The following is a 16,513-nucleotide window of genomic DNA, read 5'->3' on the forward strand; positions in this document are numbered from 1 at the left end:
TGAGTCTAAGAGGAATTATTCATTTTAATGGTTCTGACACTAAATTCCAAGCAGCCATGCTGCTTGATGAAGCTTTCTGCCTAAAGTAGAATGACTGGCAAAAGAAGAGGGTTTAACACAAATTGAGTGATGGTCTTCTCAGGAGAGAAAGCTGGGATGGTCCCTTGTGAGGGCAGATAGCCCTTCTGTGAGAGATCCCCAGGGAAGCACAGTGGGGACATGAGGGTGCCACTGGTGTTTGTGAGGTACAGGAGGCATGTCCAGAGAGAAAACGCCCTCATTCAGTCTCCGGGATAATAGGCTCATAGGAAAGTTGTTCAGGGAAATTTCCCTCTACCTCCAACTGCCACAGAAGGAAGACTCCTCCCATCAAGTGACAATGAGCCGAGGAGGTGTTCCTGGGCTATCAAAACTTTACTGTGTAACAAATTTAGAGAAGCACTGGCTCGCTAGCTTATATGTGACTACTGTTAGCTCCATATCATGGATAGAAGAACCAAAGCTGAGATTTCTCTAAGGTCACACTCAGTAATCAAGTCCAGACTCAAGCCCATACCTTTTGATCCCCAGTCCCTGAGATTTTCATAGCATCCTTTGACACCTAAATGCACTGGGCAAGGGCTCTCTGATGGGAACAGTGTCAAAATCCAGAAAGGCTGGAGCTAGTAGAGTGGGTAGGGTGCTTGCCTCACCTGTGTCCAGCCCAGATTCAATCCCCAGCATCCCATCTGGTCCCCTGAAATCTGCCATGACTGACTCCTGAGCACAGAGCCAGGGGTAAGCCCTGAGCACCACTGGGTGTGGCCCTCAACCAAAATAAACAAAAAACCCAGAAAGGTGGATCTGGGACCTCATGATGGGACTGGGTTGAGGTGTTCTGACAGGGTCAGTTGACTCTACAGGTAGATCAGATCCCTCTCCCCAAACCCTCCAAAACCCTCATCTTCCCTGCCTATGTCTCTGTCTCTCCATCGTCCTCTGCCTCACTCTTGTGGAGCTCTTAATTTTTCTGACCTGGCCTGAACTGCAGGATCAAGGCCACATTTAACAGATCAAAACCAAGAGTCCCAAGAAGCTGTTCTTGCAAGCTCCAGTTTTATGCAAGAAAGCTAGCTGTAGCTGCACATCTGAGCACTTACCTGGGCTCTGTGTTGGCTAAAAGAAAAGGAGCCTGTGAAGATTCTGTTTGTTTTTTTCAAATTGCCGAAGAGATCCAAGGGATTGCTAATATCCTTTTTACTATTCTGTGGCTACAAATACCTTTGACCGGATAAGAAGATTTCAGCAAAATGGTTTCTTAATTAAATAGTGCCTGATGCCAGATTACCACTCCAAAGGCACTGGTGGGTTCCATTAAAGGATGAACTTTGCTCCCACACTCAACAACTGATTAATGTGTTAATTAGGAGCCTTGCCCCCCTCCCTCTGCCTCACCCCATCTTCTCTCAGAAGCCCAGCAAATGTATATATCCTGCCCATGTGGGTAACCTCATGGTATACTTTGGATTTGACTTTGGACATTTATATAAAAATAAAGGTTCAGTTGCCAACATGAATAGCTTGCTTTCTTTCCAGGGGAAATACAAGATGGAAAGAGTTATAGGAACCAGAAGTCCTGCCTTTTCAGTTTTCTTATATCAAGAGCAAGTGATATTTCTGCTGAGGCAGTGTCTTTTGAGCAGTTGAGCGGTGTATGTTGCCACACATTCATTTCACAGGAAAGGAGTGAATCCATCAGGCTACTGAGCTTATAAGTACTACCCTGGCAGTCAGCCACTAAAATATAAATACTCTAAATGGACTAAAGGAAATGTTCGTTCTGTTGTTTAGAATTGGACACATCCCAGGAAGGTAAATTGAATCTTTTTCTAGGACTGCTGTTACAGGGTTGAATGGAACACACGTTTGTTTATCTCCTTTGTGATCTTTTTTGTCTTCCTGGTGATACATTATGTATTTGTGATACGAAGCATTTCAGCTGTCTCACTCAATGGCATCCCATTAGCTGATTGTTTCGTCCCCAGATTGCCATCATGAAACAGCTCCAGCCTTTGCTCTGTCCAATCTGGGTTCTGTTAGGGAGAGAAGTGGAACCAAAGAGGCCAGATTCCAACAGAAACAAAGCTAGGGTAGAATTAGGGGGAAACCGTTCCAGAGCCCAGCGAGTTGAAATCGGCACTTCTTAATCTTTATCTTTTAGAATATCTGAGGGAATTTCGGTGCTTCTTGGCACGATGAGGAAAAAAATAAACAGGTCTTAAAAAGTTAAAAATAAAAAAAAAAATCAAAGCCATCTGCAGAAAAAGATGGGAAAAATACCATATACGACCACAATTCAGAAAACCATAGTTTATGAGATACATACTGTGTATTTTGTGAATATGCTAATGTTGTTTTATTAAAGAGGAGACGTACAGCATATATTTTTCACCTAACTACCACATCTTTAGTAATCAGCTCTAGCTCTGACGATGAAATATTTCATTACTAGAAGTGTGTCATTAGTTTGATGTAGAATGCATAATGGCACTGCTTTTTACTGCTTCACATGATAGAATCATTTGGGCCATAAATTCATTGACCTCATCTGAAATGATGTAGCCTATAAGCTAGACCTGATTCATTATTTCTTAAGTGACTTTTTTTTCTCTAGTAATTTTGTTCCTCATCCGAAAGATTGCTTTTCTGTAGTATCAGATGTTTAGATCAGTGTTCTGAGTTGAAATATAGTCAGACAGGGAGCCACACATTCATGCTCCTGTGACCCAAAACAGGATCATCACAAGCGATTACTCTGGTACCTAAGTGCTTTGGGATGTTGCAAAGAAAATCAAGTAGCTAACCAGTAGGCCTCTGTTTTAATTGAAAAGTCTGATGAAGTAGAGTTCGGCTGTGAACTTGGATGTCTATAATTATTTTTAGGTGGAAGTAGATTAAAATATGGTGGAGTTTTCTCATTTGATAAATTGGGGCCAATATGTGAGCATGCCTTATTCATCAGTGAGTTATTGAAAGTGAAGGATGAAAAGAAGAAACATTTAAATTATATTTAGATTATTTTTTTGGACTCCACTTAAAAATATTTATTTAGCTTGAGGAAAGGGGAATCCTCGGGAGGCAAATCATTCAGTTTGGCAATTTAAAAACCAATCAAGGATTTCATAAAACTCTTCCTCCTTATGGCTAAAAAATAAGATCCAAAAGAAATATGCCAGAACATTGAGTATATTCTTTTAATTAGTTTAATTCATTGATAATGCAATATTTTTTTAAATTTCATGATTAAAGTAGCTGCTTGTTCTCTTCTTTCAAGTGTATAAATTTATGTTTTAGGCTCCAGATGCCTAATATTGAAGCAGAATCAGTTTCATTTTATATTAGAATTTGAGTACCACACCATTATATGTTGATGTTATAAAAAGAATCATTTAAAAATAGGAGCCAGTGAGGCTGGAGCAGTAGTACAGTGGATAGAGCATTTGCTTCGCACACAGCTGACCAGGGTTCAATCTCCAGTACCTTATATAGTCCCCTGAGCTCACTGGGAGTGATTTCTGCTTGCAGAGCTAAAAGTAAGCTCTAGTACTGTTAGGTGTGGCCCCAAAACAAACAGACAAAAAGGATCCAGGAGATAGTAAATGAGATTAAGAACAGGCCTTGCATGCTAGTGATTCCAGATCATTCATGGCACTTCAAGCATCTCCAGTGTATCTCTACAGGCTCTGAGCACTGGACCAGAGTAGCAATGTATCCTCAGGGTCTAGCATTTAGCCACAGTCCAGACAGGCAGAGAATCACTGGGAAGGGTCCCCCAGACCCTCTGAGCACTCCCTGCCAAAGAAAATAAATATTATAAAGGTACCAATTTTGGTACCTGTGGATGTGGTCTGTGGATGTGGCTCAATGATAAGCACATTTCTGATATTTGTGAGGCGCACTTGGTTCAATCCCAGCCATACAAAAAATAGTGTACATGCATCAAGTGTTTCCTGCTAGTTTAGTTAACTGTTTTTCTAGAATCTTGATAATTTTGAAGGTCTGATGGATTCTGTGCGTCTCTTCTCATCAGAGGTCAAATCTGCATTTATTTATGAACCGAACAACTCTGATTTTTAAAAAAGTGCCTTTGATTCTGGATAAAACCTAAAACACAGTAATGGAACACAGGAGTATGTTAAATGGAAATGGTTTGTTTTGCAGCAAGTGTTTTGAAAGGCCACTTTGATAAGAGACCAAACAAAAAAGAATGTGTGCCAGTTTGCATTTGTTACTTCATCTCATCCCATCAAGTGTCTTACCTGCGAATATCAGCAAAAGAGAGAGAGCAGGGGTAGAGTGGCCCCATATGAGTCATGAGCATGCACACCCACTGTCACATCCCAGCACGCAACCACTGTTTACAAGCAAGGAAAACTGAGAGTTAAATGAGATGAGTAATCAAATGCCCAGCATATGTTGTTTTTGCATTGTTTATATGACCAATCATTATTAAAATGTATCATCTTTTAATGCTATCAGTTTACCATAGTTAAGAATCAACATCACGCACCAACAACAGAACAGCAGACACCAACCATCCTTAACAAAAACAGGGATCCATTTAATGCATATTGGAACCAGTGCCTTACTGAGGAAAGATTCAGTTGGATAAAGTCACCATTACACTGTATTTGAGAATTCTGTCTCTGTTGCCATATGTCTTAAATACTGAGAAAGTGACCAAAAAGAAAAAAAAAAGAATAAAAATATGTATGTGTAATGTTCACTCAGAAAAGTACGGCACTGAAAGAGCTATTGAAAATTTTGACATCTGTTTATCTGTTTATAGCTATGGCAAGATTATTCGTATTAATTCTTGTTTAAAATGCCATATGAAGGAAAGACATTTGTGCAAACAAGAGTCATATTTGAATTGTAGATCATGTCTTCACCATCTGTGAGAGCTGATGGTGTTGCAAAATTAATGTGTTAATGAAATCACAATAATTTCTCCAAAGTAATGGGTTCTAAAGCCGAGAGTGACTATTTTTTGAACTTTGATGTCTAGTGATTTTCAATTGGGAAAAGCTCTCAGCCTTTAATTAGTTCTGCAGCCCAACTCTAAAATAAATTTGGTGATGTCTTTCTTTTGCCAGGAGTAGATTTGAAGGGGGAAAAGCCATAACAACTTTTGGAAAACGTTCTCTGGTGTTTGAAAAGTTGTTAAATAAGACTGCCTGCCAAGAAATGTCACCAAAAATTCTGACTACTGAGAGAGAGTGGGCAAACAGCTCAAAAAATAATTCTAGCTTGCTGCAACATCACAGGTTGGGAATAACTAAGCCTCACACAGACTTCATGACTGATTCCAAGTTTCCCCTTGGAAGCCAGACATAATGATGTTCAGCGCTTTGTGCTATTGGTTAACTCGGCATACCCTTTTCCAACTGCATTATCGAACACAGTGACTAGTCTAAAGTGACTTTGCAAGAGAATTTCCAGGTGCTCTATTTTGAAGCCCAGTGAACTTTCTAGAGAATCCTTCTCTCCAAAAACAGTTTAGAGCTGGGTTTACCATGATCCTCTTTGACCAGTGAAAATGTGCACACGGGATGTAGACTTTTTCTCATATCCACCTTCAGTCATTCTCAGAGGGAACAACACAGTCCCTAGGGATGTGGCCATTGCTATTTCAACAGTTAATATTTTGTGTTTTCAGTGGAGATGGTGGTCATTTGTCATTCCAAGAATCGATATTTGCAAAGCAGTTCTAGCCTCCAAAGAGCATGTTTTTGTTTATTTGGGGGTGGGGGCATACCCACAGGGGCTCACACTGAATCCTGTCTCTGTGCTCAGGGGGTTCTCTCCTGGCAGTGTTGGGGGTACTGTGTGCTGCCCTGGCCAGCTGCGTGCAAGTGCCTTAACCCCTGTCCCTTATCTCCAGTCCTCCAAGAGAAATCTTTTTACAAATCGTCCAGAATCTTCAAGTCTTTTGATTTCAGATTCCTTCTAAAAGGAATCACTTGAGATTAAAAATAAAATAAAATAAAATAAAAAACCAAACACACTTGTGCAAAACTGTGATAAAAAGTTGAGGGAACTTTTATGTGAAACATAAAGCTTCATCTACAAAAGAAAATTGCTGATCTTCCTTTGTCTTCTTTTTTGTTTCCATTCCTGTGTTGTAGGTATGTGACTGGTGTAAGCACATAAGACACACAAAAGAATACCTGGATTTTGGGGACGGGGAAAGAAGGCTTCAGTTCTGCAGTGCAAAATGTCTCAATCAATACAAAATGGACATTTTCTACAAAGAGACACAGGCCAATCTTCCAGCTGGGCTGTGTAGCACATTACACCCTCCCCTGGAAAATAAAGCAGAAGGCACCGGGGTGCAGCTGCTCACTCCAGACTCTTGGAATATCCCCCTAGCAGATGCTCGGAGAAAGGCCCCCTCCCCGGTGGCTGCAGCTGGCCAAAGCCAGGGCCCTGGCCCATCCGCGTCCACCACTGTCTCTCCATCTGACACTGCCAACTGCTCTGTCACTAAAATCCCCACACCAGTGCCCAAGTCCATGTCCATCGGCGAGACTCCAAACATCCCTCCGGTCTCCGTCCAGCCTCCTGCCAGCATCGGACCCCCGCTGGGCGTCCCGCCACGCAGTCCACCCATGGTGATGACCAACCGCGGCCCCGTGCCGCTGCCCATCTTCATGGAACAGCAGATTATGCAGCAGATCCGCCCGCCCTTCATCCGGGGGCCACCGCACCATGCCTCCAACCCCAACAGCCCCCTGTCCAACCCCATGCTCCCTGGCATCGGGCCCCCGCCCGGCGGCCCCCGGAACCTGGGCCCCACTTCCAGCCCTATGCACCGACCCATGCTGTCGCCCCACATCCACCCTCCCAGCACCCCGACCCTTCCTGGGAACCCCCCGGGCCTGCTGCCCCCGCCACCCCCGGGGGCCCCATTGCCCAGTCTCCCCTTCCCGCCCGTGAGCATGATGCCCAATGGCCCGATGCCCGTCCCCCAGATGATGAATTTCGGGCTGCCGTCGCTCGCCCCGCTGGTGCCACCGCCCACCTTGCTCGTGCCATACCCAGTGATCGTGCCCCTGCCCGTGCCCATCCCCATCCCCATCCCGATCCCCCACGTCAATGACTCCAAGCCCCCCAACGGCTTCTCCAGCAACGGGGAGAACTTCATTCCGAGCGCCCCCGGCGACCCCTCGGGTGCGGCAGCGGGGGGCAAAGCGGGCGGACACTCAGTGTCCGCACGGGACTCCAAGCAGGGCTCGTCTAAGTCCTCGGACTCGCCGCCGGGCTGCTCGGGCCAGGCCCTGAGCCTGGCAGCGGCGCCTGTTGAACTCGGGCGCGGCAGCGGCGGTGGCGGCGGCGGCGAGGTGGTGGACCTGACGCGGCGCGCCGGCAGCAGCCCCCCGAGCTCGGGCGGCCCGCCCGGCTTCCCCGGCGTGCTGCAGGGCCCGCAGGACGGGGTCATCGACCTGACGCTGGGCCACCGCGCGCGGCTGCACAACGTGATCCACCGCGCGCTGCACGCGCACGTCAAGGCCGAGCGGGAGCCGGGCGCCGCGGAGCGCAGGACCTGCGGCGGCTGCCGGGACGGCCACTGCAGCCCCCCTGCGGCCGGCGACCCTGGCCCCGGCGCTCCCGCCGGTCCCGAGGCCGCCGCCGCCTGCAACGTCATCGTGAACGGCATGCGGGGCGCCGCCGAGGGCGCCAAGGGCGCCGAGCCGCCCCCCGAGCAGCCCCCCGCGCCGCCACCGCCGCCGCCGCCACCCGCGCCCCCCAAGAAGCTGCTGTCGCCCGACGAGCCGGCGGTGAGCGAGCTGGAGTCGGTCAAGGAGAACAACTGTGCTTCCAACTGCCACCTGGACGGGGAGGCGGCCAAGAAGCTGATGGGGGAGGAGGCCCTGGCGGGCGGCGACAAGTCGGACCCGAACCTGAACAACCCCGCGGACGAGGACCACGCATACGCTCTGCGCATGCTGCCCAAGACGGGCTGCGTGATCCAGCCTGTGCCAAAGCCCGCCGAGAAGACGGCCATGGCGCCCTGCATCATCCCCGCACCCATCCTCAGCGCCGGCCCCGAGGACCTGGAGCCTCCGCTCAAAAGGAGGTGCCTCCGGATTAGAAATCAGAATAAGTAATAAAAAGAGAGAAAGAAAAAAAGAAAGAAGGAAGAAAAAAAAAGGTTTGTATGGCCTCTGAGCGCCCCTCCGCATCGCCGGCCCCGCGAGGCACTCTCCGGCAGCTGGTGGGGGAAAGGGGCGCAGTGCTCATAACCCGCCTTCCCTTCCAGCTTCCAGGGCCCCACCGTGCGCTCACCCGCTGTCGTCTGATCCAGCCCCATTCCCCACTATTTTTTTTCTGCAGCCGAGGAAACCGAGTCCCGGCCTGTAAAGGCCATGCCCCCGTCCCCACTCCAGGAGAAGCTCAGTCTCCAACCTGACCTGAAACAATCCCCTGACATGAGCATTTGGTTCTTAGGCACACCTCTGAGATTCACCTGGTGGGAACAGGGGGTTGGTGAGGAAGGAGAGGTGGCATGGCCCTGGGGCATGGTCTCCCGTGAGGCTCTCAGATTCAGGTCAAGAGGATGAGTTGGTAGACTCATGGTGAGAACCAGCTGTTCTGTCTCCATGGGAGTTCCTGTGCTGGATAAAAATAAAAGGCAGCCACCTTGTGTTGCTTATGCTGCTGTGGCCCAGTGGGCCTGGCAAGGTGTCCGGAGCAGAGGGGCAGGGCTACTGCCTTCATGGTGTCCCCAGCCTGCATTCCCCAGGGCAGGCCCAGAGCATCACCAATTGACTGTACTTTCTGATCTCAGCTGGGTTTCCCACCTCTGCAGACAGTACAAAGCCTTGCCAGGAAAAAAAAGGCCTCATGGTTGAAGTGGGTGACAGGGCCCATCTTTGAGCTGGTGGGGGAAGTCTGCTTAGTAACAGGAACCATTGGTAAGAGCTCAGAAAGGAACTGGTCACATGGCTCCACACTAGCCAGAGGTGGGGCTTGATGCTCCCACCAATCTGCTTCCTACCAGCGAGGATGATGAGCATGGGAGAGCACCCAAGGAAGAGTGGTGAGTTGGAAAACCAGCGTTCATCTCAGGCCTAGGAGGCACGCCTGGCACTGGTTCTCTGCCCTCAAAGTTAGGGCAGCAGACAGGCTAACATCTGGCCAAGGTCATTAGCTGTCTCTGGGAAGGAGAAGAAATGAACACATATTGATCATCTAACTTGTGTATATTTTTTGCTCCGGAGCTGTGGAGACACAGAGATAGAGATGAGCCTACGTATGCCCCTCAAAACACAGTAGTCTGAGGGTGAGGAACAGGGAGAAAGAAGACCTGGGGCTTCATCACTTATACTTACTGAGCTCCAGATTTATACAGTGTGATGGTCTTTTGTTCTACTGATGAGGTAACATACATAAAAATAAGAATGTGAAAAATAGCATACAGCATTCAGTCTTTTAGAAATGAAGTAACTTGGGAAGCAGAGTGGAAATTCAAATCCCAGTTGTTTGACACTAAAACAACATTTTCTTGTTTCATTTTCTGGACCACACCCAGCAATACTCAAGGTTTTCTTCTGAACTCAGGGATCTCTCCTGGCAGGACTCAGGGGACAGTACTGGTGCCAGGGATCAAACTTGGGTCAGTAACATGCAAGGCAAGGGCCCTACCCACTGTCCTTTCCCTCCAGCCTTACAGTTTCTTTAAGTGTCTCTAGGAGAATAGGCTCATCAGTCTCTTTATTGCTCCACTGGAGCACATCCTTTTATTCACCTCAGTTGTCTTGAGGGAAAGTTCTAGATGAAAACCAAGCCCAGTACCCAGTGTTTAATTCTTGGTTTTCCAGTACCACCCTGACCAAACCTGTAACACTAACCCGTTATCCCATGGTTAAATGAAAATACCATTCTAGTGTGGATTAGAACATTTGATGTGGCATACCCTGATGTATGCTAGGTCTCTAATTTGGCATAACTCTCATTTGCCTACCTAACTTGTAGCCAGACGTTGTTGAGATTCAGTAGGGGAGGACGTGGATTTTGGGGTAGGGAGAGAGCTGATTTCACAACCACCAGAGTTTGACATTTCCCTTTCCGTGGATGGCTTTGCCAAGATGAGCAGAATACTAAAATCCAGCCTACCAGCCTTTCTAGATTTTACATCTACAAAGTTCTGCTGTCTCGAGGCAGAGGACTTTAGCCTTCTCATAATCACCCCTGAGTTCTCTCCCAGAGTGATTTATTCTGGTTGATGAAGCAACGAGTAGTAGGAAGATGTGAGACCAAAAAAAAAGTGACGGCCCCAGGAAAGCATTGGGAGTGGTAATTTGAAACACATTCTGGTACTACTCATTCAAATGACATTAAGGAAATGTGGAAGGGAAAAAGATCTTACTTCCATTGCTGGAGCAAGAAGTGACCAGGTCATGAACAGTGTCACTAGTCCGTAAGTAGTACGGAGTCAAGAACATGAAAGCACAAGTTATATGATGGCAATTTGGATCAGATCTGTTCAGAATTTTTTTAAAGATCAGACTAGAGTCTTATATGTAGACATGAGTCATTACTAAAGATATTAATCTGGCTTCAGCATTCAGAAGATGCAGAGATGAAATTGCCCGCTGCCCCCTGATATTGAAAAGTTCTTTTGTGAAGAGAAATTACAGCCTTCCTCTAATGTCAGAGCCATGCTTGCTTGGTGAGCTACCCAAGGCAAGTGATTTAAGAGGGAGCAAACCTGTCCCTCCCCCACTCAGCCCTATCCTGTCTCGCCCACCTTCTGTAGTGAGTGCCCTGTTTCCATGCGGCACGAGCCAAACCTATCACATTCACTCCTGTGCTCTGCACACATGGTGTAGCTTTTCTTTCATGTCTTCAGAATTCCAGCCTATTTGTTAGGTTGCAGAAGTAGTAAACGCCGACAGTCAGTTACGGTCTGCGTGGCTTGTATTGCCCTGATGGTGACGACTGGTAACAAGGTAAAGCCAGAGATAAAAGCATTAAAAACCAAAAATGAATTGGGGCCAGGTTGGGGGTGTGTGAGGGGATGGCAAGTGGTGTTGCATGTGCTCCTCAGTGGTGTGTATCATTTCTTACAGGGAACGCAGGCAGTGACCTCAGTGCTCTTCCTTCTGTTCATGGTGCCCACCTCTCTCGTATCCACGTTCATATTAAAAAACAGTTTTAATAGGCAAACAGCAGATTGTATCTTGAAACGTATCAAGTATCCAGACGGCTAAGGTTAGCTTCCTACAGGTCATCATATTTGCCCATTCTTGACAAATTACAAAACAATTTTGGTTTCCTTTACGGTTTTGAAGTGACACTGTTCCTGGTTACCTGACTTTATGCATTCTTGTTTGTTGATCTGATTTCAGTGGGCAGATATTTTCCTAGATGCAGAACTAATTAAGTTTAGTTGAAGATTTTAAAGATTTGTAAACTTCCTTTCATCTTCAACTAGAAGATGCCAAATACTGGTTCTGAAGCTTCTGTAAGATGGAAAATAATGCAACCCCTCCCCCCAAAATAATAAGGGAAAAATGTATAAACAATTTACAAACTATTCTGTCCACAAAGAATTCCATTTACAAATGAAATACCCCCTTTTTTGTCTTTGCCTTGAAGCTTGGGGGATAGCTGTTTGTATTTGTGCATTTTCTGAATTTCTACCATTAACACTTGTTTATGGTACATTGGGGAGTTCAGAGTAACCATTTGCAAATGTTTGGGGATATTCAAAAGAAAATACCCAGCCAACCCCCTTCCTTGATTTTCCAGGGACATGACATATCTTTAAGTAAAATAATCAGTGGAAAAAATGTGCCCCCTGAGTAACCCTTTCACCCTGAGCTTTTCCATTCTGGAGGAGCAATAAGTCCATCTTCCCCCCTACCCGCCCCGAGGGTCCCCAAATCTAAACCTTTTCCCTTGCCCCTGGTTGCTTGGTACGCTTCCTATTCCTCCCATCTTTCTCCCAGCCGTTGTAGAGTCCACCAGCTTTTTTTGGGAGAGTGAGGATGAGGGCTGTCGTTTGGGGTTTAGTGATTGGTCTTGGGGCCACAATCCCAAAAGTGACTGTTGGAAAGGTCCCTTTATTACAAAAGCTGAGTGTTAGAGACAGCTAATGTTCTGCCAGTATCGTTTTTCTGAGAGGTTTGAGAGTACAGACTGTGGGAAGTCAAGTTCCTGCTTCATCATCTTCATGTTCTAGAACTTGATCTTTGGAAAGCTCATTCACCATCTCATCTCTAAAGTGAGCATTTCCCCAGAGGCAGAGGACAGTTCTGTGCTAGGTAGCGATGCACAGAGCCAGCAAGAAACCAGCCAGGGGGTCTGCATCAAGCACCCATTGAGGAGTGGGGTGTTCCACAGGGTTGTTTCAGATGTAGAGAGTTTTCTGAAGTGGTCAATGTGGAGATGACCCTGTGCACATTTCCCCAGGGCTGTGGGATCTCTGTTAACCTTTTTTTTTTTTTTGGTCACACCCAGCAATGCTCAGGGGTTACTCCTGGCTCTGCACTCAGGAATTACTCCTGGCGGTGCTTGGGGGACCATATGGGATGCCATGTGCAAGGCAAATGCCCTACCCGCTGTGCTATAGCTCCAGCCCCCTCTGTTAACCTTCTGACCAGGTCTCAAGAAAGGCTTGAATGTGCGAGCATCTGGCTTTGAGATACTCTTTCAATCCATTTATGATGGAATAGGAAATGACATATGAAATCAGGTATTTATTTCTTCCAGGTGTAGTCATGACCCTTCGTTGTCAGCAGGGCGGGTGGTGGGGAGGCACAGGCAATAAGAGGAGCTCACTCTCACCATCAGGTAAATGCAGGGATTCTCTGGGCCCCGGTCTCCAGACCTACTGTGCATATGTGGCAGCTGCACTTCTGCCCCATAAACTAGTTCCCGGATTGGCTGGCCATGCTAGTGTTTACTGCAAAATCGGACAGGCCATGCCCAACAGTGTTTTCTGAGGACATGAGGGTTTCAAGATTTAGGGCTTCAGAAAAAAGTATGTTCTACATCTCTGAAGGATGACCTTATAATATCACCTTATAGAGTTGGTGGTTTTCCTGTTAGTAGGAAGTGTGATTCGTAAGTATCCTTTAAACCTCAAAAGAAGGAGGATGATGAGGAAACGAAAAGTAATAAGCTTGGTGCTACCCCTGCTCTTGGACTTCCAAGGTTTAGAACCTCTGAGGAGAAGCCATCCAGCAGTGGGAATCTTCTATCTGGGGTTGGGACCAAGGGATGAGAATGATCAGAGGCTGAGAGGCAACCCCAGAGAGCCGTACAGAGCAAGGCATGGGCTGGGAATCCGACACCCCTCCACCCCCACTCCCATCAGGGTATCTTTTTTTTTTTTTTTTTAGCTTTTTGGTCATACCCGGTGATGCACAGGGGTTACTCCTGGCTCATGTACTCAGGAATTACTCCTGGCAGTGCTCAGGGGACCATATAAGATGCTGGGAGTCAAACCCAGGCCTGCCACATGCAAGGCAAACGCCTACCTGCTGTGCTATCTCTCTAGCCCCCAGCACTCTTTATCTGGAAAGAGTGTGCCCAGAAAGGGGAAGACGTTTGACTGGCTAGGAATAAGCTTGTGGAAATAAGCCTGGTTAGCAGTAACTCACTCCTCAGCTGACCCGAGGGTGGCCATCAGGGTTTAGTCACTTACACCTCCCTCCTGGAAGGAAATGGAGAAACAGGGAAATGTATGGCAGGTGTTTGATGACCACTACAGCATGGGACATTTAACTCATGTTCTGTATCCTCACTTCTGACACTCAGCCTTTCCCAGAGTCTCCTGTCAGAGATGGTGCCAACAGGACAGCGGGTGGCCATCCTGCTACCCTGCTCAGAATCATTTGGTAAATTTTCAGACACCATTAGAAACACTGTCTTGTATAGAAGCATGTTAAGGAAGTGCATTCTGCATGTGTAAACTTTTTTTTTTAATTGCCTCAAAAGCACAAAAGGAATCTTACTTGAGAGAAACAACTGAGCTTTGAAAGATAAACAATTTAGAGCTGGCATTGTTTAACAAGGCTTCATTCTCAAGGAAAAGAAGCAAATGCCATTTCAGATACCAGCTCTAAATCCTAACCACGTAGAATTTTTTTTTTCTCCAGATTTGTGGATTTCCATAGCATTCTGGCTGAGAAATGGTAGGTTGGAGTGAGGAGTGAGAGAATGTGAGCCCGACCAAGGAGGAGCAAAAACTGCCGCACACACATACACCTCCCCCCCCACTTGCACCCCCGGCTGTTTCGCTGTTTCAAGGGAGCATTTGAAAGACTCTGGAGAAAATGACCTGAACGAAAGCAACAACAGCAACACAATCTCAGAGTCTGCTGTGCTTTAAAGTAGTGCCTGAGTACACTAAGCCGTCATAAATCTGAGCGTGGCCAAATTGCCCCTGAGATCTTCAAGCTCTGCTCCTGGGACTGGGCCATAGTTATAGGACAAAGCATGGGAGCGACTGGACCGTGATACTCGGATGTGGGTTCTGAGCAGGGAAGAGAGTCCCCACTGTAGGACTCTCCAGGATGGACTGGGATCAGCACAGGGACATCAAAGCCTCCTTTCATCCAGGTATTTGCCCCACCGCTGGTTGGCTTGTCATTTATTTCCCCCTCAAACCCCTGGTTTGTTGTCTTTTATAGCAAACTGCGTTTTGGTTTAAGGGGTGAAAAGGACACCAAAATGTGTCTGAAAAGCATTTTAAGAACAGAAGGGAGAGACATACTTTATAGACTCATTTGCTATGAAACATTGACCTAACATCCAAAAAAATGCAATTAAAAAAGTATCTCTCTCCCTCATTTGCATGGCTTATTTCCCCAGACATGTTTTTGGTATTGAAAATGAATGGTATTCCCATACAACATGTGTCTCAATTTGTAATGATATCCTCCTTGCAGCTGGCTTAGTTCTCCAAGTGTTTCTAAAATGTTACTGTCTTAAATTTGAGCCAACCTACAATAACAAATTATCTAGAAGCAAAGTGGCTAGGCTGCATTTGGTGAGAGAAGGGGAAACCCTATATTTCATCCTTCAACTCTTGTTTTGGAAATTCAGATGGTAACATAATCTTTTTCTAAGGAAATCTACACACGCACACTTTTAAAATGGTACAGATTGGATGTTGTGGGAGCAAGAAAGACCAGGTTTAAGTTTCCCTGCAAAGTTCTGCATCCCATCAACAAGCCCTTTTGATATCTTAAACCCATATTTAGAGTAATTTCAAGATATTTGGAGCATATGTGGTTCAATGCAAAACTTTGTCATTATGATTTGTTAGATGCTTTAGTTTAAATATTTATAAGCCATTTTTAAGTGCTTGCTCCAAAAGCCCTCTCTCACTAGAATGCAGTAATTGAGTGGTATCTGAGTGTCGTTAAGGAAGATACAAGGTGAAATTCCTATAGCATGTATGCAATTCTTCCGGCTTTTCTGGTTTCAATTCAAATGCTGTTTTTAGTGGAAACAGATTATTTTTTAAAATGTATTAAAAGTCATAAATAGGGTTGGTTGTCTGCATGTTTAAAAAAAAAACGCACCTTAGTCTCCAAGAGGTAAATATTCACTATGAATTATATTCACTCCCACCTCTTTTTCTTAACTGAAGAGTAATTAATAGTAAAATTTCCCATTAGTGTTGGCTCCGAATCTGGGTCCACCTGAACTTAAAGTGTCACATTGTTTCCTAAAATGTCTTGGGTACAATTTCTTGGTGGTTCATTTGAATTCTTTATGACTCACCTTCAGCCATCTCAGGAACTAAGACCAGAAACCTGGCTTTATCGTGCGGAGCCTGTTTGTGCACTTAAGAGGAAAAGGAGGAGAGAGGAGGGGAAGTTTTTCCACACTTAGAATCCATTTAAGCTTCCGAGGTTATAAATTTCCAACTGACCACAGGCCTCTGGGGCTCACGCTATTTTATGACTGGTAAAATACCACTTTCTGGTAAGAAAGGGGTTGGGGAATGGGGATAGGGAAGCTTAGAGAGGTCCATAAACTTCTTTGGACCTCTAGTCACTTTTATCAAACAGCATTTTCATGAGTTACATGTAAATGAGTGATAAACATAGAAATTGGCTTTCTTTCTAAATATACCTGAGTTTAAAAATTAAGGCCAGAGTGCTTCAAGGGGTTTGATTTTATCCAAATATAGCTGTTTTATTTTTTCTTTGAGTAGAGGTGGGAGAATCCCTACAATCGGCCAGAGAAAACTACATCTAGTTATAGTTCTTAGAGAAGTCTAGTTCTGTCTAGTGTCATCATGGATCATGTCTTCTATGGGATGGGGTTGGTAATTGGGGCCATATTCCTGGCTCTGTGCTGAGGGGACCATATGTGGCACTGGAGACTAAACCAGTGTCAGCTATGTGCATGGCTCTCAGTCTCTGTGCTACCTCTCTGGCCCCACTTTGGCCTGTCTTAATTGTGTGTGTGTGTGTGTGTGTGTGTGTGTGTGTATAAGTATAAAAAT

General features: G+C 46.0%; 1 protein-coding gene across 2 annotated transcripts in view; it reads left to right on the plus strand.

Moving 5' to 3' along the window:
• The window catches only part of SOBP (sine oculis binding protein homolog), a 172,580-nt gene that overhangs the window by 144,834 nt on the left and 11,233 nt on the right, over positions 1 to 16,513 (plus strand). For both annotated transcript variants that reach the window (XM_055134284.1, XM_055134285.1), the window contains one exon: positions 6,168 to 8,194. In XM_055134284.1, coding sequence (XP_054990259.1) covers positions 6,168 to 8,150 — 1,983 coding nt within the window. In that variant the 3' untranslated portion in view covers positions 8,151 to 8,194. The remainder of the gene's footprint in view (positions 1 to 6,167; positions 8,195 to 16,513) is intronic.

Source organism: Sorex araneus, chromosome 4, assembly GCF_027595985.1.
Source record: "Sorex araneus isolate mSorAra2 chromosome 4, mSorAra2.pri, whole genome shotgun sequence".
NCBI classification, from domain to species: domain Eukaryota; kingdom Metazoa; phylum Chordata; class Mammalia; order Eulipotyphla; family Soricidae; genus Sorex; species Sorex araneus.